At 41.6% G+C, this 17,392-nt stretch overlaps 1 protein-coding gene across 1 annotated transcript in view; it reads right to left on the reverse strand.

Moving 5' to 3' along the window:
* LOC126267111 (uncharacterized) overlaps positions 1–17,392 on the reverse strand; it is a 64,542-nt gene that overhangs the window by 22,703 nt on the left and 24,447 nt on the right. The window contains exon 2 of the mRNA XM_049972021.1: positions 520–645. Within this exon, the coding sequence (XP_049827978.1) occupies positions 520–645 (126 nt within the window). The remainder of the gene's footprint in view (positions 1–519; positions 646–17,392) is intronic.

Below are 17,392 nucleotides of genomic sequence, written 5' to 3' on the forward strand. Positions count from 1 at the left end.
GAGGCCCTTGCGATTTCGGTGCAGAAGCGGACAGCGATTCCCTTATCCACACAGACTTGTAGCCGTCACTCTATATGGTACTTCAAGGAAGTTGCAAATTTAATCCAGCAAATTTATCATAGTATAGGGTCAAGAAACATGCGCTCTTACTCGTTCAAACGTAGGTAATAAAATTTTCTTCCACCACGAGGAATTTAACCTGCTACCACCAAGTGATGCGCTACCACTCTACCGCGCATTAGATACCTAAATTGCGCAGACACCACTTTTACATCTCCCTGCAGCATGCGTCCTTTTAGATGGATTTTTCAAATACGGTCAATGTAGGAAGTCTGAGACGCGCTGCAGCATGATGAGCTCGTGAGTACAAAAGACTGCAAAGTAACCGGAGAGAAAAGATGGCGGAGCTTCTGGTTGGGAAGAAATGCGCTGGCCCACTGGGGCGTGTTGACGCCGGAGCAGAGCGGCTGGAAACTGAAGCGACCCCATACGTCAGGCGAAGGGCCCGCTGGAACTGACCTTGGTGAGCAGCAGGGTGCGGCAGACGCGCCGGAAGTGGCCGTCGAGCAGCCAGAAGAGGAACGGGCTCCAGAAGCTGTGGCTCAGCGCCAGCCACGTCGCCAGGAAGTCCAGGAACGGCGGCGCCTGCAACACGCGCACCCACGTGCCAAACACTCTGCGTAGCAGCCGATCGCGCTGGCTTCCTCTCACATGGTAGAGCTCTACCAGGCTGTCTCTTTATGTACACTACTAGCCATTGAAACTGCAACACCAGGAAGCGCAGTGGATAGCGAATTCTTATTATTTGTGTGTCGACAGTACAGTGAGAACAGCTGTGTGGACGCACACAGAGTACAAAACTTAGCCCGGTTGAGCATGGAGTTGAACCGAGCTCGGGTGACAGATATGTATTTCACCTTACACGCTGCGTCAGCTGTTTGCCAAAGATCATCAAAAGTATTGATGCCGAACAGGGGCATGCCAATCTTCTCGGCAATCCATGGGCATATGTTTCCAGAGGATCAGAGATGACGAAGGGCAGAGACGAAGATTCTATGGGTTGAGGTAAATCGCGGCTGCACGGGGACAATATGAGGTCTGTAGTTATCGTGTTGGAAGATAACATCATACATAACCCAAAGATATGAACAGAAAAAAATGGTTCAAATGGCTCTGGGCACTATGGGACTTAACATCTGAGGTCATCAGTCCCCTAGACTCAGAACTACTCAAACTTAACTAACCTAAAGACAGCACACACATCCATGCCCGAGGCACGATTCGAACCTGCGACCGAAGCAGCAGCGCGGTTCCGGACTGAAGGGCCTAGAACCGCTCGGCCACAACGGCCGGCGATATGGGCCGAGCCACTAGCATTAACAAGTCAGAGATGTATCGCTTGCTGTCAAATTACTAGCACGATCACTGAGCTCGTGTGATGGAACCGAATGTAATGTAGCAACGTTCGCTCTTCTCAGAGCGTCTAGACACGCAATCGGTGTGATGCTGTTCGCAGGACCAGATCTCGTCTGGAGAGCGACGTAGCGCCACTCCTGCGCTCTGTGTTATTCTTGGGCATATCACTTTTGGCGCGTCTCTCTACTGCCCGAGCCACCGCCCTCATGCTCACAGGCCTTAACGTACCAGATGTGTTGCCTTTCTGCATATAAGCCCATTTTGTGAGTCTAGATATGTGGCCTGGCTGTGCCGTCCTGTCTTCTCTAGCCAAGGTCGTACAGGTTGTCAATTTGCTACACTGCATTATGGTCCTGCTGAACTCATGAATCCGTATACAAATGGCGCTCGTGGGAACTACATCAAAGCGACCAGCATAGTAGCGAGACTGTAGCGCACAGACTCGACAGGACACGATCCGACCATTGTCGGATTCCGACGCGTGCAGGTAGACGTTTTTCTTGTAGCACGCGTCGTACTACGATCTTCTCGCAAACAAACGACAATTACGATTGTTCAATGAGAAACTCCCAGGGTAATCTTTCCTTACGCAGGACGCTCAGAAACAGTCTGAAAAACATGTAGGGGTATTGCAGGAAAGATTGTGCTGATATATGTCAGCCAATCAGGTAGTCGTGCGCGCCAAGTGAAGTAGCCTGCTAGAGGCGATGCCACGGAACAGGGCGTCGCTGTGGCCGAGCGGTTCTAGGCGCTTCAGACCGGAACCGAGCGACTGCTACGGTCGCAGGTTCTAAACGTGCCTCGGGCAAGGATGTGTGTGATGTCCTTGGATTAGTGAGGTTTAAGTAGTTCTAAGTTGTAGGGGACTGATGACCTCAGATGTTAAGTCCTATAGAACTCAGAGCCATTTGAGCCACTAATAAGGTCCTTCGTTTGGTTTCCTCAAACCGAACCAATGCCGCTTTTGCTCACGTAGCTTACATTTATCACTTCCGAAACAGCCACATTTTAACGTGTTATGAGCATTTTAACAAGTGGTAGTACAGGGGCCCACAGATGTCAGTTCATTACCGCGTTTCAGCGCGTACAAATCCTTAAATTTGCACACGCAGCTTCCTGTTTGGCTAACTTCAACTCGGAAACGGCTCAATGTGTCGAATCTTTTTCTTAACGACTATTTTTCAGCACAATCTCCCATGCAACGGCCTCTTAAGCTTTCGAGATTGTTTCTGACTACTCCGTGTATAAAATGTAAATGGCGTTAATCCTGTTTTGCGGGATTGTGCCAATATGCTGAGCGTGTAGTACACAGTTTTATCTTTGCTGCATGCGATCTTCATGGTATTACAGTTTTAACGGCCAGCAGTCTGCAATGACAAGTCACTTCTTAGATGTCTGAAGCAAGTAGTTCATTACAGACACAACACGGTAAGTCCAAGTGCTTTCAGCTTCTTTTCGAGTACATCTGGAGTTCAGATTCACAATACTGTGAGGACGGAGGGATCTGTACACGTTGTTCAGCCTTCAGACTACACTGTCTGTTCATACTGGGAACATGTACAAGTGTCTCATACGAACACTGTTGGAGTACAGGGCTGCTGTACGGAGATTTTTCGCTGGTAGCACTACTGTCGCCCTCAGACGATGCAGAATATGTTCCTCATTACGGCTCCAGAACTGTGATACCAGATGCATATATTACCGGCCAAATCTGACTGTAGGTCAAACTCGTTCATCCTATTACCGATAGGATAAAACAGTTTGCCCTATGTCGAATCGGTTTATCCTAGTTACAATTTACATGCTTTAGGATAAACTGGTAGGTCCTAGCCTGAAATAATTTTGCCTAGTGAGAACGCATGTCGTTTCCTGTACGAATGGGGAATCCCCGAATCATCTCTGGCTCTCCCTCGCTCCTCTCAACCGCCCTTCGCTAGCACTGTTCTTTGTTTTGAACGGTATTTTGCATCGACGAGTGTGCGTGTTAAGTTGCTGGTAGCGTTTAAAAGATTTTATTATAATCCTAATATAATTATTGTGAGGCGTTTCATCATGGATGAGCCTTTGTGTAGTATTCAAGCCAATCAAAAACTGTGGAGAGAAAAGTTTCTGGAGGAAATTTTGCAGAGTGAAACCAAAAGGCCTTCTCATTATACTGTGTTACCATTACAGAAAAGAAGACTGAAATGATTTGTTGTTTTGAAAACTGGTGATGTGAAAAAACTCATTGCACGGTGTGATGGAAATATAAAATACTTTGTACCAGCTGATAGACTTTATGAGGCGATTGACGCATCTCATGTAGCTGTGGGTCATGGTGGTCGCAATAGGATGTTACCTGAGACGTGATAAAAATATGCCAATATCACAAAGGAAATGATATGGCTCTATTTATCAATGTGTGATATTCGTCAACAAAAGAGGACAAAAAGAAAAGAGGGCTAGTTTCAAAGCCAGTTCTCCATTCGGAAATGAATGTGTAAGTAGGCTGTTTAGGTTTTTTTATTGGTAACGCCACATAGCGCTCTGTATGAAAAATCACTGGCTGTGCTGTGTGCAGTCAGTGGCTGGTTGGCATTGTTGTAATACTCGCCATTGTAGTGTTGGGCGGCTGGATGTTAACAGCACGTAGCGTTGCGCAATTGGAGGTGAGCCGCCAGCAGTGGTGGACGTGGGGAGAGAGATGGCGGAGTTTTGTAATTTGTAAGACTGGATGTCATGAACTGCTATATATATATATTATGACTATTAAGGTAAATACATTGTTTGTTCTCTATCAAAATCTTTCATTTGCTAACTATGCCTGTCAGTAGTTAGTGACTTCAGTAGTTTGAATCTTTTATTAAGCTGGCAGTAGGGGCACTCTCTGTATTGCAGTAGTTCGAGTAACCAAGATTTTTGTGAGGTAAGTGATTTGTGAAAGGTATATGTTAATGTTAGTCAGGGCCATTCTTTTGTAGGGATTTTTGAAAGTCAGATTTCGTTGCGATAAAAAAAAATATTGTGTGCCAGTTTAAGCACAATCTTGTATAATTTTTCTAAGGGGACGTTACATATGTCGACACTTAGCCGAGGATACCTCACTGGAATCTTCTGATTTTTTTTCTTGCAGTTTGTGTAATTAGTGTAGCTTTTGTTTATTGCTAGTGCGTAATTGTAGAGACAATTTCCTTTGTAGTTGTAGTTTTTCATTGTTGTATAGTAAACAGTTGTGGCATGCATGTAGATTTGCACCAAGTATTTCGCAGCTGCGCTTGGAATTAACTAGATATTATTTTCAGTGCTATGTTAATGTGTTCTCTTATTTTTGCTCTTCAAATTGTGTTTTTCTGTGTTATTGTGTGAAATATTCGGACAATAATGGCATCTGAAAAACGTAATACTAGGCTCCAAAGTAAACTGAGACATGACAGTGAAGACGAAAGCAATGTGTTAGCGCCACCATGTAATGAATTAACTAATGTTCAAAGTAGTAATTTGGTAATAGTGCATAGGGAAATGGAGCGGGCAGTGAAACAATTAGAGAACAGGGAAGCATTATCGACCGATCGGTCGGCAACAGCTCGCGCCAGGAATGAGAGGACACAATCTAGGAAATACTGTACATTCAGGTTTTGCATCCTCACCGTTTTCTCAAATAAGTCTAGACACATTTTCTACTTGTCAAAATGTGAATGTTGCCGGTGCAAATGCACTGCCGAAAAGCATAGAGGAACAGATTCCAGACACTAATACATTATTATTGCAATTAATGCAACAAATAAAACAAAATCAGAGACACACAGCAACAGTTAGACACAATGGAACAACATCTTCAAAAGTTAGACACTATGGAACAAAATCAGAGACAAACACAGCAAAAGCTTCAAAAGTTAGACACAATGGAACAAAATCAGAGACAAACACAACAAAAGCTTCAAAAGTTAGACACAATGGAACAACACCAGAGACAAACACAGCAACAGTTAGACACAATGGAACAAAAGCTTCAAAAGTTAGACTCAGTGCAACATACGCTTGAACAAACACATGAAGATTTAACTACTGAGTCACATAAAATCGAATCGAAATGTCAAGAAGTCTGTAATGACGTAAAAACACAAATTTGTGAGCATTTTCAACCTATTTTTTCGCGGCATGAATATGCATTACAGAATCATGAAGCAGCCATAAAAGAACTGCAAACTATTGTTCGTGAAAATCACGATACCTTGCAAGCTAAAATGGACTCAGTTGCATCCACCGATTCGGTTACGCAACTTGCAAGAACTCAGGAAAACTTAAAGGACACAGTAGATTCGATTTCAACACAAATGGACACTGAAACTTGGTTCAGAAAAACACACTGAGGAAATGTGCTCACTGTCGGAGAAAGTAGCCGAACTTTCGAATCAGTTCACTAACTTATCTACAAAGGTAGATGATGACCTGAATGACACAAGACCCGTAGCCATCACTGACACAGAAGAGTATGAACAAATTAGAAAATTCAAACAAAATCAGAATCAAATTAATACGCAACACCAAAGAGAAATCCGGGAAGTACAAGATCAGTTGACGCAAGTAATACAAAAATTACATATTTCAGAGGACACTCGCGCTCCAACACAGGAAGAGGAACTTAGAAATACGGAAAAGCCACAAAATAATAACACAGGGCATTTCGGAAATCATGAAAGAAATTGACAAGGTGCACCGAATTTTGAGATGGAACCGCCGACACGACGTTACAATGACCGATATGCTACTCGCCGACACGATGATTTTGACTATAATCAGTTCATTACTGGACGTAAATTAAAAACATTTAAGAATTCTGGCAACGACATTCATCCACAAGCGTGGCTCCATCAATTCTCTCATTGTTTTCCTCCCAACTGGTCATTAGAGCACAGATTAGAATTTATGTGTGGCTGCTTGGAGAATGAACCAGCTGTAAGAATGCGATCGGTCATTCACGATTGTCACAGTGAAGGAGAATTCTATCATGCCTTCCTCTCAGTGTATTGGTCTCAAGCTACACAAGACCGAGTAAAACATAGCATCATAATGATGAAACATTTCGAAAAAATCTGAATTTTCCAGTCTTGTGAAATATTTTGAAGACATGTTGCACAAGAATCAGTACCTGTCAAACCCATACAGCCCCTCAGAACTCATCCGCATTTGCTTAATCAAATTACCTGAACATTTACGACATATTATTTTGGCAGGAAGTTGCAAAGACGACATTGAAGCTTCTCAGGGACTGTTACAAGAACTGGAAATTGACACTGACAATCGCGGAACGCGAAAACAGGAGCACAACAATTACAGGTCACACCTGTCACAATTCCGCGATGACAGAAATAATACACGACAAGGCTATTCTTACAACGTAAATCGTGACCAAAACAGACACCACCCGTATATGACAACCGTTGGCAGAGTAGTAATAATTACAGAGAAAGACCGCATCTCCGTAATAATGAACATGACAGAGAAAACCATAGAAACAGACAATATGTGAACCAAAATAATTATTATCAGGGGAGACAGAATAACTTCAGACGCAACGGTCCACCACACAGTTACGATTCCGGGAAAAATTCTCCACCACATGACCGACAAACGAGAAACTATGTAAACTACCGACAAAATGACAGACCTGAATTGCATCAGAACTGGCGGGATTCCTACAGGAAAGGGCCCTTCTCGACAAGGTGAATTTGTAGAAGTTAGGTCTCCTAATCCCAATAACGACGCGCGCCAACAAAGAGACAGACATTGACTCACACCGCAGGCAGCCACGTGCGCCGGCTGGCACGGCGAAAAATAACACAGACGCTAACCTTGAAAAAAATTCCAGTATTCTTTACCGATGTATACCGCATGATAATTGCTTTCAAGTTCAAACTCCGAGTACTAGGAAGAGTAAAGGTTTACACCACATTTCACATGTAAAACCGTTTATTGAAATACAATCTGCTTTTTAACTTTGTCTTTGCCATAAAACATTTCACTTCACATTTCTAGTATGCTTTGTCGCACTGAGAAACTGTTAACATGCAACAATGTTTTGAAGTTAACTATCCAGTCTAGAACCTAGGGAACATTTTGAAACAGAAATTACGAATGCATTGTTATAGTGAACAGACGACACAGTGTTGTTATTTGTACATTCTTGCTTGTTAGTTGCACGATTACGTAACGACTATAAGGCATACATACTTAGAACATATATTGTTAATGAGATTTTAATCGAACATTTTGGTTTAGTTGAAAAGATATTCTTTATTTGAAGTACTTTCTGTCAGATTAAAGATGATTTAGCATTTGTTTCTTTGATAGCTACACGATTATATCACGACGCTACTAATGTGTGACACAATTTACATTGTGCTTTTGCGGCGTATCTGTTTTATATCTGCACAGTTTTTCTGAATTCTTCTGGAAAGGAAAACATGTTTTAGTAGCAACTTTGTGGTATAGCTACAATGAGACAGCCTTTGCTGTAGCGCGACAATACGTTACAGTACAGTACTTACTTCATCACGGCAGTAAGCGTAGTAACTACGATATCTATACGCAAAGCATTTCACTTTTGTTTATCATTAGGTAAGTACATTGACTTCTGCAGAACTTAGCTTTCGGAGGACGATAACTACGACACTTCCACAGAGATTATCTTACAACAAGACGCACAGTTTAGCGCTACAGTACACGTATTTGGGTGATTAATTTTGTACTTCAAACATTTATTTTTAAAGATATTTGAAGTACAATGATACAAAGGTTTTCCGTGATACATTTCATTCCATTGCTGTAATCTGTAACACCTGAGGATATAATTACATTAATTCTCAGGGGGGTACACGCTTACTTTGTGTACCATGTGTTTGCCAAGCACAAGGAGCCCTAGCTAATATGGTATTTGCTTATACAACTTTACACATCGGTACCATATTTCTCTAACACAGAATTACACAGCTATGTGATCATTTAACTGAGACAAACATTTTTTTACTACATCAGTGACAGATGTTTACGTAAATACATGGTTGGATTACTTCACACTTATGAAATAGTATTTTGTCTGTACTTTGTGAAATGTTCTTATTTTTTGGAACCATTGTGATAATATGAGAGCTTTGAATGATGTATTTGGTATGGGATCATGATTTTTAAGGTACGTTTGAGGTAGACGACACTATTGGAATGAGCAGAGAATTTTTTTAGGTTTTGAAATTATTGAAGGAAGCCACGACGATTTTGAGATTTGGCTGAGGTTTTATGATGTTATGATGACGATGTGTATTATGCTGTTGCGGTATGTTTATGATCAATAAACTGATGCTATATGAGTTATTTGATTAAGCTACGTATCTGTTATGACGGAATATTGAAGAAGTGTCGACGAATAAGGTAAGGAATAAAGAGTAGTGGTTAGGGACTCTGGTTTGTGAAAAAGGTTGTTGGAAACCAAGAATCGTACTTTAAGAGCTATGAAATGTATGTAAATGCGTGAATGTATTACAATGTCGACGAAAGTTTTTTGGACACTGTTATATCAATAGGATTTTGTTTCTACAGATGTGTAATGCAAATTCTTGACCTGTGAAATTTTTTATATGAGACTGCCACTGTAGCGGAAACTGGTGTCGTAAATATTTCGGTAAGAAAGTGAAGTGACCACCTGCACGTAATGCGTCGTAGGCGCCCAGCTGGGCGACAGCCACCTAGAAACAAGCCATTAGTGTGTGCCTTTCGGAGGCACATGTGGAGAAAAAAAAAGAGGCCATTATCCTCGCTATTGACATTCCTTTGTAGAAAGCACCGCAAATACGACACGCTCATTACTTGGAAACATTCTTACATCTGCACACCTGATTATGACAAGTGTCTTTCTACGAGAGTTGAGAGAACTTCCACTGATTTATGAAATGCCACATAACTACTGATGATGTTTTTATTCTTTACTTTGCATAATTGCTTATTTCATTTGATATCTGTTTTCCAGCTGTGTTACAGCATTGGTTTTATAAAATAAAATTATATGCATTTGCTAATGTGAAAACTTTCTGTCAACAGATCTGTTAAATAATAATTTTATGATCCACATTCTTAAAAAAAAGGAGCACTTGGAAAGGAAAGAACAATAAGAAGGGACTAGTAACAGTAACTGCATACATAATTTTCTTTTCAGGTACTTGGTAATTTATTTCGTAGAATAAGTTTTTGTGGTGCACCACTTTAATTATATAGACATTAAGATGTGAATATACATTTCCCTTATCTGCATTGTTGTCTTTAGTGTACTATTTTTTCTGCTTGATCTTTGTCATGTTTAGATTTAAATTACTGCATTTGCTGCTGCTGTTTGCCAGGCATAGTGCTACTCAATATCACTTTGTATTACTCTGTTAAGCTAGTTTTACTACTGATTTATTTTTCTTGTTGCTGCAGATTGGCTCATATTAGTGATAATGTTGCATCTTTTTTGCTAACTTATATGTATGTATATATTGCTGCATGCTTTGGCAATTTGAATTTTTTTATTGCTGTTTGTATTAATTGTTTTGTGCTGCTGCATTGCGTCATCCCTTAGTTTAGCATCTGAGCTCAGTAGGTTTAAGTTAGCTTAAGAGGAGGTAGACTATATAAGAAACTAACTATGATGAATTGGAAGAAATGCATTGAGAAACTATAAGAAAAGGTTTGGCCAAAAAAGTAGTGTGCAGTGGAGAAAAACTATTTTTGAAAGAAGATGTGAACAGAATACAGAAAGCATGCTTGGATAGGATTTTCTTTGGTAGAAACAAATGTTGAAATAAGACGAAAGATCTATGGAATGAAGTTTTGGGTTGGACTGCAGTACCAAATGTTACACTGAAAACAAACCCTGTCCTTTCCTTGTGTTATCCCACTATGTGTTTGGGTACCCTTGTGTATTTATGTTCTTCCAGTCTTTATGTGTTTATCTGATAAGACTTATGTTGCAGAATTTTTCTAATACTCAGCTACATGAACTATGATGAGGAATACTGTTATCCTCAAATATAATTTGCATTAATAATATGTTATTTACTTCATAAAGATGTTTACACACTACTTATTCTGTTCAGTTTTAATGCTCATGTGTGAAGTTTATGTTTCAAAAGTTATTCTCCTCTTTTATGTATGTACTTATGTCATAATTTCTGTAACACTGATGTATTTGTTATTTCGATTCTTTTGTAAAGCCTGTATTACTGAAAATGTTATCTGTACTATTATGTTCTTTAATGATATATTTTGTACCTTTGTTATTGTATTCTCATGTTATAAAATTGTAATTGACACCAGTTCATCAAATTAAGTAACTTGTAACTTACATTTCACTGCACACGTTTCTGTTGATCATAGTATATGGACAATACGTGAGAAGTAGGGACTGATAGTGTTTGCAAGTGTGTTAATAATTCAGCAAGGGCCTGGATAACAGCATTGCTGGTTCTAAGGACATTTCAAACAAATTCTTTGTGAGTGGACCATTGGTGGTTTATGGACTTGCTATATTGTCCACAAGACTCTTCGATGGTGATTGTGCACCTGCACAGTCGCAACAGTTGGCTGCTAGCCATCTCTACAAGGACTATAGTGGGTCTACACCTTTAATGACTCACCAATACCATTATTTCTACAAGGACTGCAGTGGGTCTGCACCTCTGGTGGCCCACCAGTACCATAATATCTACTAGGACTACAGTGGGTCTGCTCTGTGATGACCAACCTACCAATATTCTTTAAAACTTCGACTGACACTGCTGTGGGTTTGCTCTGTTGTGGACCATTACCTGTCTGCATGTCAAGAGTCAGCACTGTCTTTCCGTTGGAAGGACAATACTTCTTCAAGACAGAATGGAAATCCACTACTTCCATGTGCATTTTCTTTTACTGCTCAGATTTTGAGAAAAACACTGCAATTTTACTGTGATGAACGATCGGGACTGTCTTTATGGACTGTGAAAAAATTTTAGCTTTTGACCAACATTGTATCGATAAGTGTGTGCATTTCATTTCTTTGTTATTGTAATTATGCAAATTTTTATCTAATCTGTATTGGCCAGTGCCCAAAACAATTTGCAAAATTTTTTCATGGGGAGTATGGTGGCTATGTAAGTAGGCTGTTTAGGTTTTTTTATTGGTAACGCCACATAGCGCTCTGTATGAAAAATCACTGGCTGTGCTGTGTGCAGTCAGTGGCTGGTTGGCATTGTTGTAATACTCGCCATTGTAGTGTTGGGCGTCTGGATGTTAACAGCACGTAGCGTTGCGCAATTGGAGGTGAGCCGCCAGCAGTGGTGGACGTGGGGAGAGAGATGGCGGAGTTTTGTAATTTGTAAGACTGGATGTCATGAACTGCTATATATATATTATGACTATTAAGGTAAATACATTGTTTGTTCTCTATCAAAATCTTTCATTTGCTAACTATGCCTGTCAGTAGTTAGTGACTTCAGTAGTTTGAATCTTTTATTTAGCTGGCAGTAGTGGCACTCTCTGTACTGCAGTAGTTCGAGTAACCAAGATTTTTGTGAGGTAAGTGATTTGTGAAAGGTATAGGTTAATGTTAGTCAGGGCCATTCTTTTGTAGGGATTTTTGAAAGTCAGATTTCGTTGCGATAAAAAAAAGTATTGTGTGTCAGTTTAAGCACAGTCATGTATAATTGTTCAAAGGGGACATTTCAAATGGTAGATGACAAGTCGATTTCATTGATTTCCAAACACAACCAGACGGGAATTTAAAATTCATTCTAGTTTACCAAGACCATCTAAAAAAATTAGTTCTCCTTCGTGCGTTAACATCAAAGAGGGCTAAATAAGTTGAATGACATATTCCTTACTGTAGGGGCGCCGTGCATTCTTCAATCTGATAATGGCAGACAATTCGTCAATAATGTTATATGTGAACTAGTAAATCTTTGGTCAGAATTGAAAATTGTCCATAGAAAACCAAGGCACACCCAGAGTCAGGGTTCTGTTGAACGTGCCAACCAAGACATTGAAAATATGGTAAGTTCTTGGTTAAAGGACAACAGTTCGACAAAGTGGTTGGAGGGATTAAGGTATGTCCAATTCATGAAAAATCGGAATCGAACCTGGAGTAGGACTTTCCACTTCCTCGTTGCCTCAAGAAATCATAAATGAGGGTGACCTAAAGTAGGCAACCAAAGATGACAGCAATACTGAACAGTACAGTGATGATGATAACATTGTGAAAATTGACACAAATGACACTGAAAATTCTAGAAAAATTGCGGCAGAAAATTTAAAAAAGCAAGCTAAAAGAACGAAAGCTTCCTCTGACAACTCCCATTCACTAGTTGACATTCCAGATGTAGATAAAGGCAGAGGTTACCTTCGAAAGATAATTGTAGTAATACTTCAAAAGACTGATGAGCAGCCTACCACAAATTCCTCTCCTGTGGCAAACTCTTCATCTCAAAGTAGCACTTCCAATCTATGTCCGGAACTGTTTGCTCGATGTATTCCAATCTCTGTCTTCCTCTGTATTTTTTTACCCTCTACAACTCCCTCTAGTACCACGTAAGTTAATCCCTGATTTCTTAACAGATGTCCTACTACCCTGTCCTTTCGCCTTACTAGTGTTTTGTATATGTTCCTTTCCTCCCCGATTCTGTAGAGAACTTCCTCATTCCTTACCTTATCAGTCCACCTAATTTTCAACATTCGTCTACAGCCCCACTTCTCAAGAGCTTCGATTCTCTTCTTTTCTGATTTTCCCCACAGCCCACGTTTCACTACGATACCATTCTGTGTTCCAGACGTACATTTTCAGAAATTTCTTCTTCAGTTTAAGGCCTATGTTTCCTACTAGTAGACTTCTCTTATTCAGGGATTCTTTTTTTGCCAATTTTGGTCTGCCTTTTATATGCTCTTTGCTCCATCTGTCTTAAGTTATTTTGCTGCCTAGGCATAAAAATTCCTTAACTTCATCTACCTTGTGATCACCAATCCCAATGTTACATTTCACGCTGTTCCCATTTCTGCTAGTTATTACACTCCTGGAAATGGAAAAAAGAACACATTGACACCGGTGTGTCAGACCCACCATACTTGCTCCAGACACTGCGAGAGGGCTGTACAAGCAATGATCACACGCACGGCACAGCGGAAACACCAGGAACCGCGGTGTTGGCCGTCGAATGGCGCTAGCTGCGCAGCATTTATGCACCGCCGCCGTCAGTGTCAGCCAGTTTGCCGTGGCATACGGAGCTCCATCGCAGTCTTTAACACTGGTAGCATGCCGCGACAGCGTGGACGTGAACCGTATGTGCAGTTGACGGACTTTGAGCGAGGGCGTATAGTGGGCATGCGGGAGGCCGGGTGGACGTATCGCCGAATTGCTCAACACGTGGGGCGTGAGGTCTCCACAGTACATCGATGTTGTCGCCAGTGGTCGGCGGAAGGTGCACGTGCCCGTCGACCTAAGACCCGACCGCAGCGACGCACGGATGCACGCCAAGACCGTAGGATCCTACGCAGTGCCGTAGGGGCCCGCACCGCCACTTCCCAGCAAATTAGGGACACTGTTGCTCCTGGGGTATCGGCGAGGACCATTCGCAACCGTCTCCATGAAGCTGGGCTACGGTCCCGCACACCGTTAGGCCGTCTTCCGCCCACGCCCCAACATCGTGCAGCCCGCCTCCAGTGGTGTCGCGACAGGCGTGAATGGAGGGACGAATGGAGAAGTGTCGTCTTCAGCGATGAGAGTCGCTTCTGCCTTGGTGCCAATGATGGTCGTATGCGTGTTTGGCGCCGTGCAGGTGAGCGCCACAATCAGGACTGCATACGACCGAGGCACATAGGGCCAACACCCGGCATCATGGTGTGGGGAGCGATCTCCTACACTGGCCGTACACCTCTGGTGATCGTCGAGGGGACACTGAATAGTGCATGGTACATCCAAACCGTCATCGAACTCATCGTTCTACCATTCCTAGACCGGCAAGGGAACTTGCTGTTCCAACAGGACAATGCACGTCCGCATGTATCCCGTGCCACACAACGTGCTCTAGAAGGTGTAAGTCAACTACCCTGGCCAGCAAGATCTCCGGATCTGTCCCCCATTGAGCATGTTTGGGACTGGATGAAGCGTCGTCTCACGCGGTCTGCACGTCCAGCACGAACGCTGGTCCAACTGAGGCGCCAGGTGGAAATGGCATGGCAAGCCGTTCCACAGGACTACATCCAGCATCTCTACGATCGTCTCCATGGGAGAATAGCAGCCTGCATTGCTGCGAAAGGTGGATATACACTGTACTAGTGCCGACATTGTGCATGCTCTGTTGCCTGTGTCTATGTGCCTGTGGTTCTGTCAGTGTGATCATGTGATGTATCTGACCCCAGGAATGTGTCAATAAAGTTTCCCCTTCCTGGGACAATGAATTCACGGTGTTCTTATTTCAATTTCCAGGAGTGTATTACATTTGTCTTTCTTAGATTTACTCTCACTCCATATATTGTATTACTTAGACTGTTCATTCCATTCAGCACATCCTGTGTGTCTTCCGCACTTACGCTAAGGGCAGCAATACCGTCAGCGTATCTTATCATTGATATACTTTCACCTTGAATCTTAATTCCAGTCTTGAACTATTCTTTTATTCCCGTGGTTACTTCTTCGATGTATAGTAGGGGATAAAGACAACATTCCTGTCTTACACACTTTTTAATCTGAGCACATAATTCTTGGTCTTTCAGTCTTATTGTTACCTTTTGGTTCTTGGGAATATTGTGCATTACCCGTCTTTTCCTGTAGTTTAGCCCTATTTTTCTCAGAATTTCGAACATCTTGTACCATTTTACATTGTCGAACGCTTTTTCAGATCGCCGGATCCGATGATTTGTCTTGATATTTCTTTAGTCTTGCCTCCATTATCAACCGCAATGTCACAAGTTCATCTCTGGTTCCTTAACCTTTCCTAGAGCCAATCTGATCGTCATCTAATACATCCTGAGTTTTTTATCATTCTTCTGTTATTATTCTTGTAATCAAATTCGATACATGAGCTGTTAAGCTGCTTGTGCGATAATTCTCGCACTTGTCAGCTCCTGCAGTCTTCGTAATTGTGAGGATGACGGGTTTCCGAAAGTGAGATGATGTATTGCCATACTCATACACTGCACACACCAACGTGAATAGTCGTTGCCACTCCCCCGTCCCAATTATTTTATAATTCTGATTAATGTTATCTATCCCTTCTGCCTTATTTGATTTCAATTCTGGCAGAGATCTTTTAAATTCTGATTCTAATACTGGATCCCCTATCTCTTCCATAATGACTCCTTTTCTTCTCCTATCACTTCATCAGACAAGTCTTACCAATAACAGAGGCCTTCATTGTCCTCTGTCCGCATAGCCGCTCTTTCCTCTACATTTACTCGTGGAATTCCATAAGTGCTCTCTCAATGTTACCGCCCTTGCTTTTAGGTTAACGTACTTTTTCGATTTCTTTATATTTTTCTTGCAGACAATTAGCCTTAACTTTCAAACATTTCCTATTTATTTCATATCTAAGTGATTTGTATTTCTGTATTCCTGTACTTCACTCAACATTTCTGTAGGTATTAAAAAACTAAAAACCCTTTTTGTTTTTTAGTATATTAACCAACGATTGCTTACACGCTGCGATGTTGAAGGTTCTTTAATTTCAGTACGTCCTTCTTTCGTCGATAAACTGGAGTATTTCTTCTGTTAGGTATAGCCATAGTTTCTTCGTAGTTACCTTCTTTCTACCAACGGTGTTCTTTCTAACTTATGTGAGTGGCCCCTTCAGAAATATCCTTTCTTCTTCAAGTGTAAAGGTTAGTGAGCTATTCCTTAGCGCAGTATCTGTAGCCTCTGAGAACAACAAAGGTACCTCTTCATTCCTTGGTTCTTTTGTATCACACTTCTGGTCGCATTGATTCTTCCTGACTAATTTCTTAAACTTCTGGCTACTCTTCATCACTACTAAATTGTGATCGGAGTGTATATCTCCATCTGGGTACGCCTTATAAACCAGTATGTGAATTCAGAATTTTTGCTTGACTTTGATGTAAACTAACTGAAATCCTGCCGTATCTCTCGACATTTTCCAAGTATACCTCCTTCTCTCGTGATTTATGTACAGAGTATTCGCTATTACTAGCTGAAATGTGTTGCAAAACACAATTAATCTTCCTCCTCTCTCACTGCTAGTATGAAGCCCATATTCTCCCGTAACCCCTTCTTCATCTCCTTCCACTGCAGCCGCATTCCAATCGATCATGACTATCAGATTATCATCTCCCGTTACGTACTGAACTACTCGTTCAATATCCGCATATACTTTCTCTGCCTTTTCGTCTTCGTTTTGCCACGTCGGCATGTGTACCTGAACTATCGTTGTCGGCGTTTGCTTGGTATCGAGTCTGTTGAGAACAGCTCTGTTACTAAATGATTCACTGTAACTCTCTCTCTCTATTCGAAACGTATCTGCTGTTGTTAATATTAACATGTACTCAGCTGACCACAACTCTTGTCTGCTTTCCATTTAACTTCACGGACCTTAACTATATGTAGACTCAGACTGCGTGTTCCACTTCTCAGATTTTCAAGCTTCCCTACCACGTCTAAGCTTTTGACAGTCCACGGCCCAACTCGTAGAATGTTAAGCTTTTGGTGATTTATCCATCTTTTTTCATGGTCGCCTCTCCGTTCGCAGTCCCCTCCCGGGGATCTGAAAGGAGAACTATTGCGGAATATTTTGCCAATGGAGAGATCATCAAGACTTTTTTTATTCCATTACAGGACATAGGTCCTATGGATACACATTATGTGTCGTTAATGCAGTGGTTTCCGTTGCCTTTTGCATCCTAATACCGTTGGGGGCAGTTTCCCACCTCAAGGCAAGAGAGTGTCGCGAAGCCCTGTCCTCCCCTCTGACTTTTTTGACAATGCCATTGGTCG

The sequence above is a fragment of the Schistocerca gregaria genome, chromosome 4 (genome assembly GCF_023897955.1).
Source record: "Schistocerca gregaria isolate iqSchGreg1 chromosome 4, iqSchGreg1.2, whole genome shotgun sequence".
Taxonomy (NCBI): Eukaryota; Metazoa; Arthropoda; class Insecta; order Orthoptera; family Acrididae; genus Schistocerca; species Schistocerca gregaria.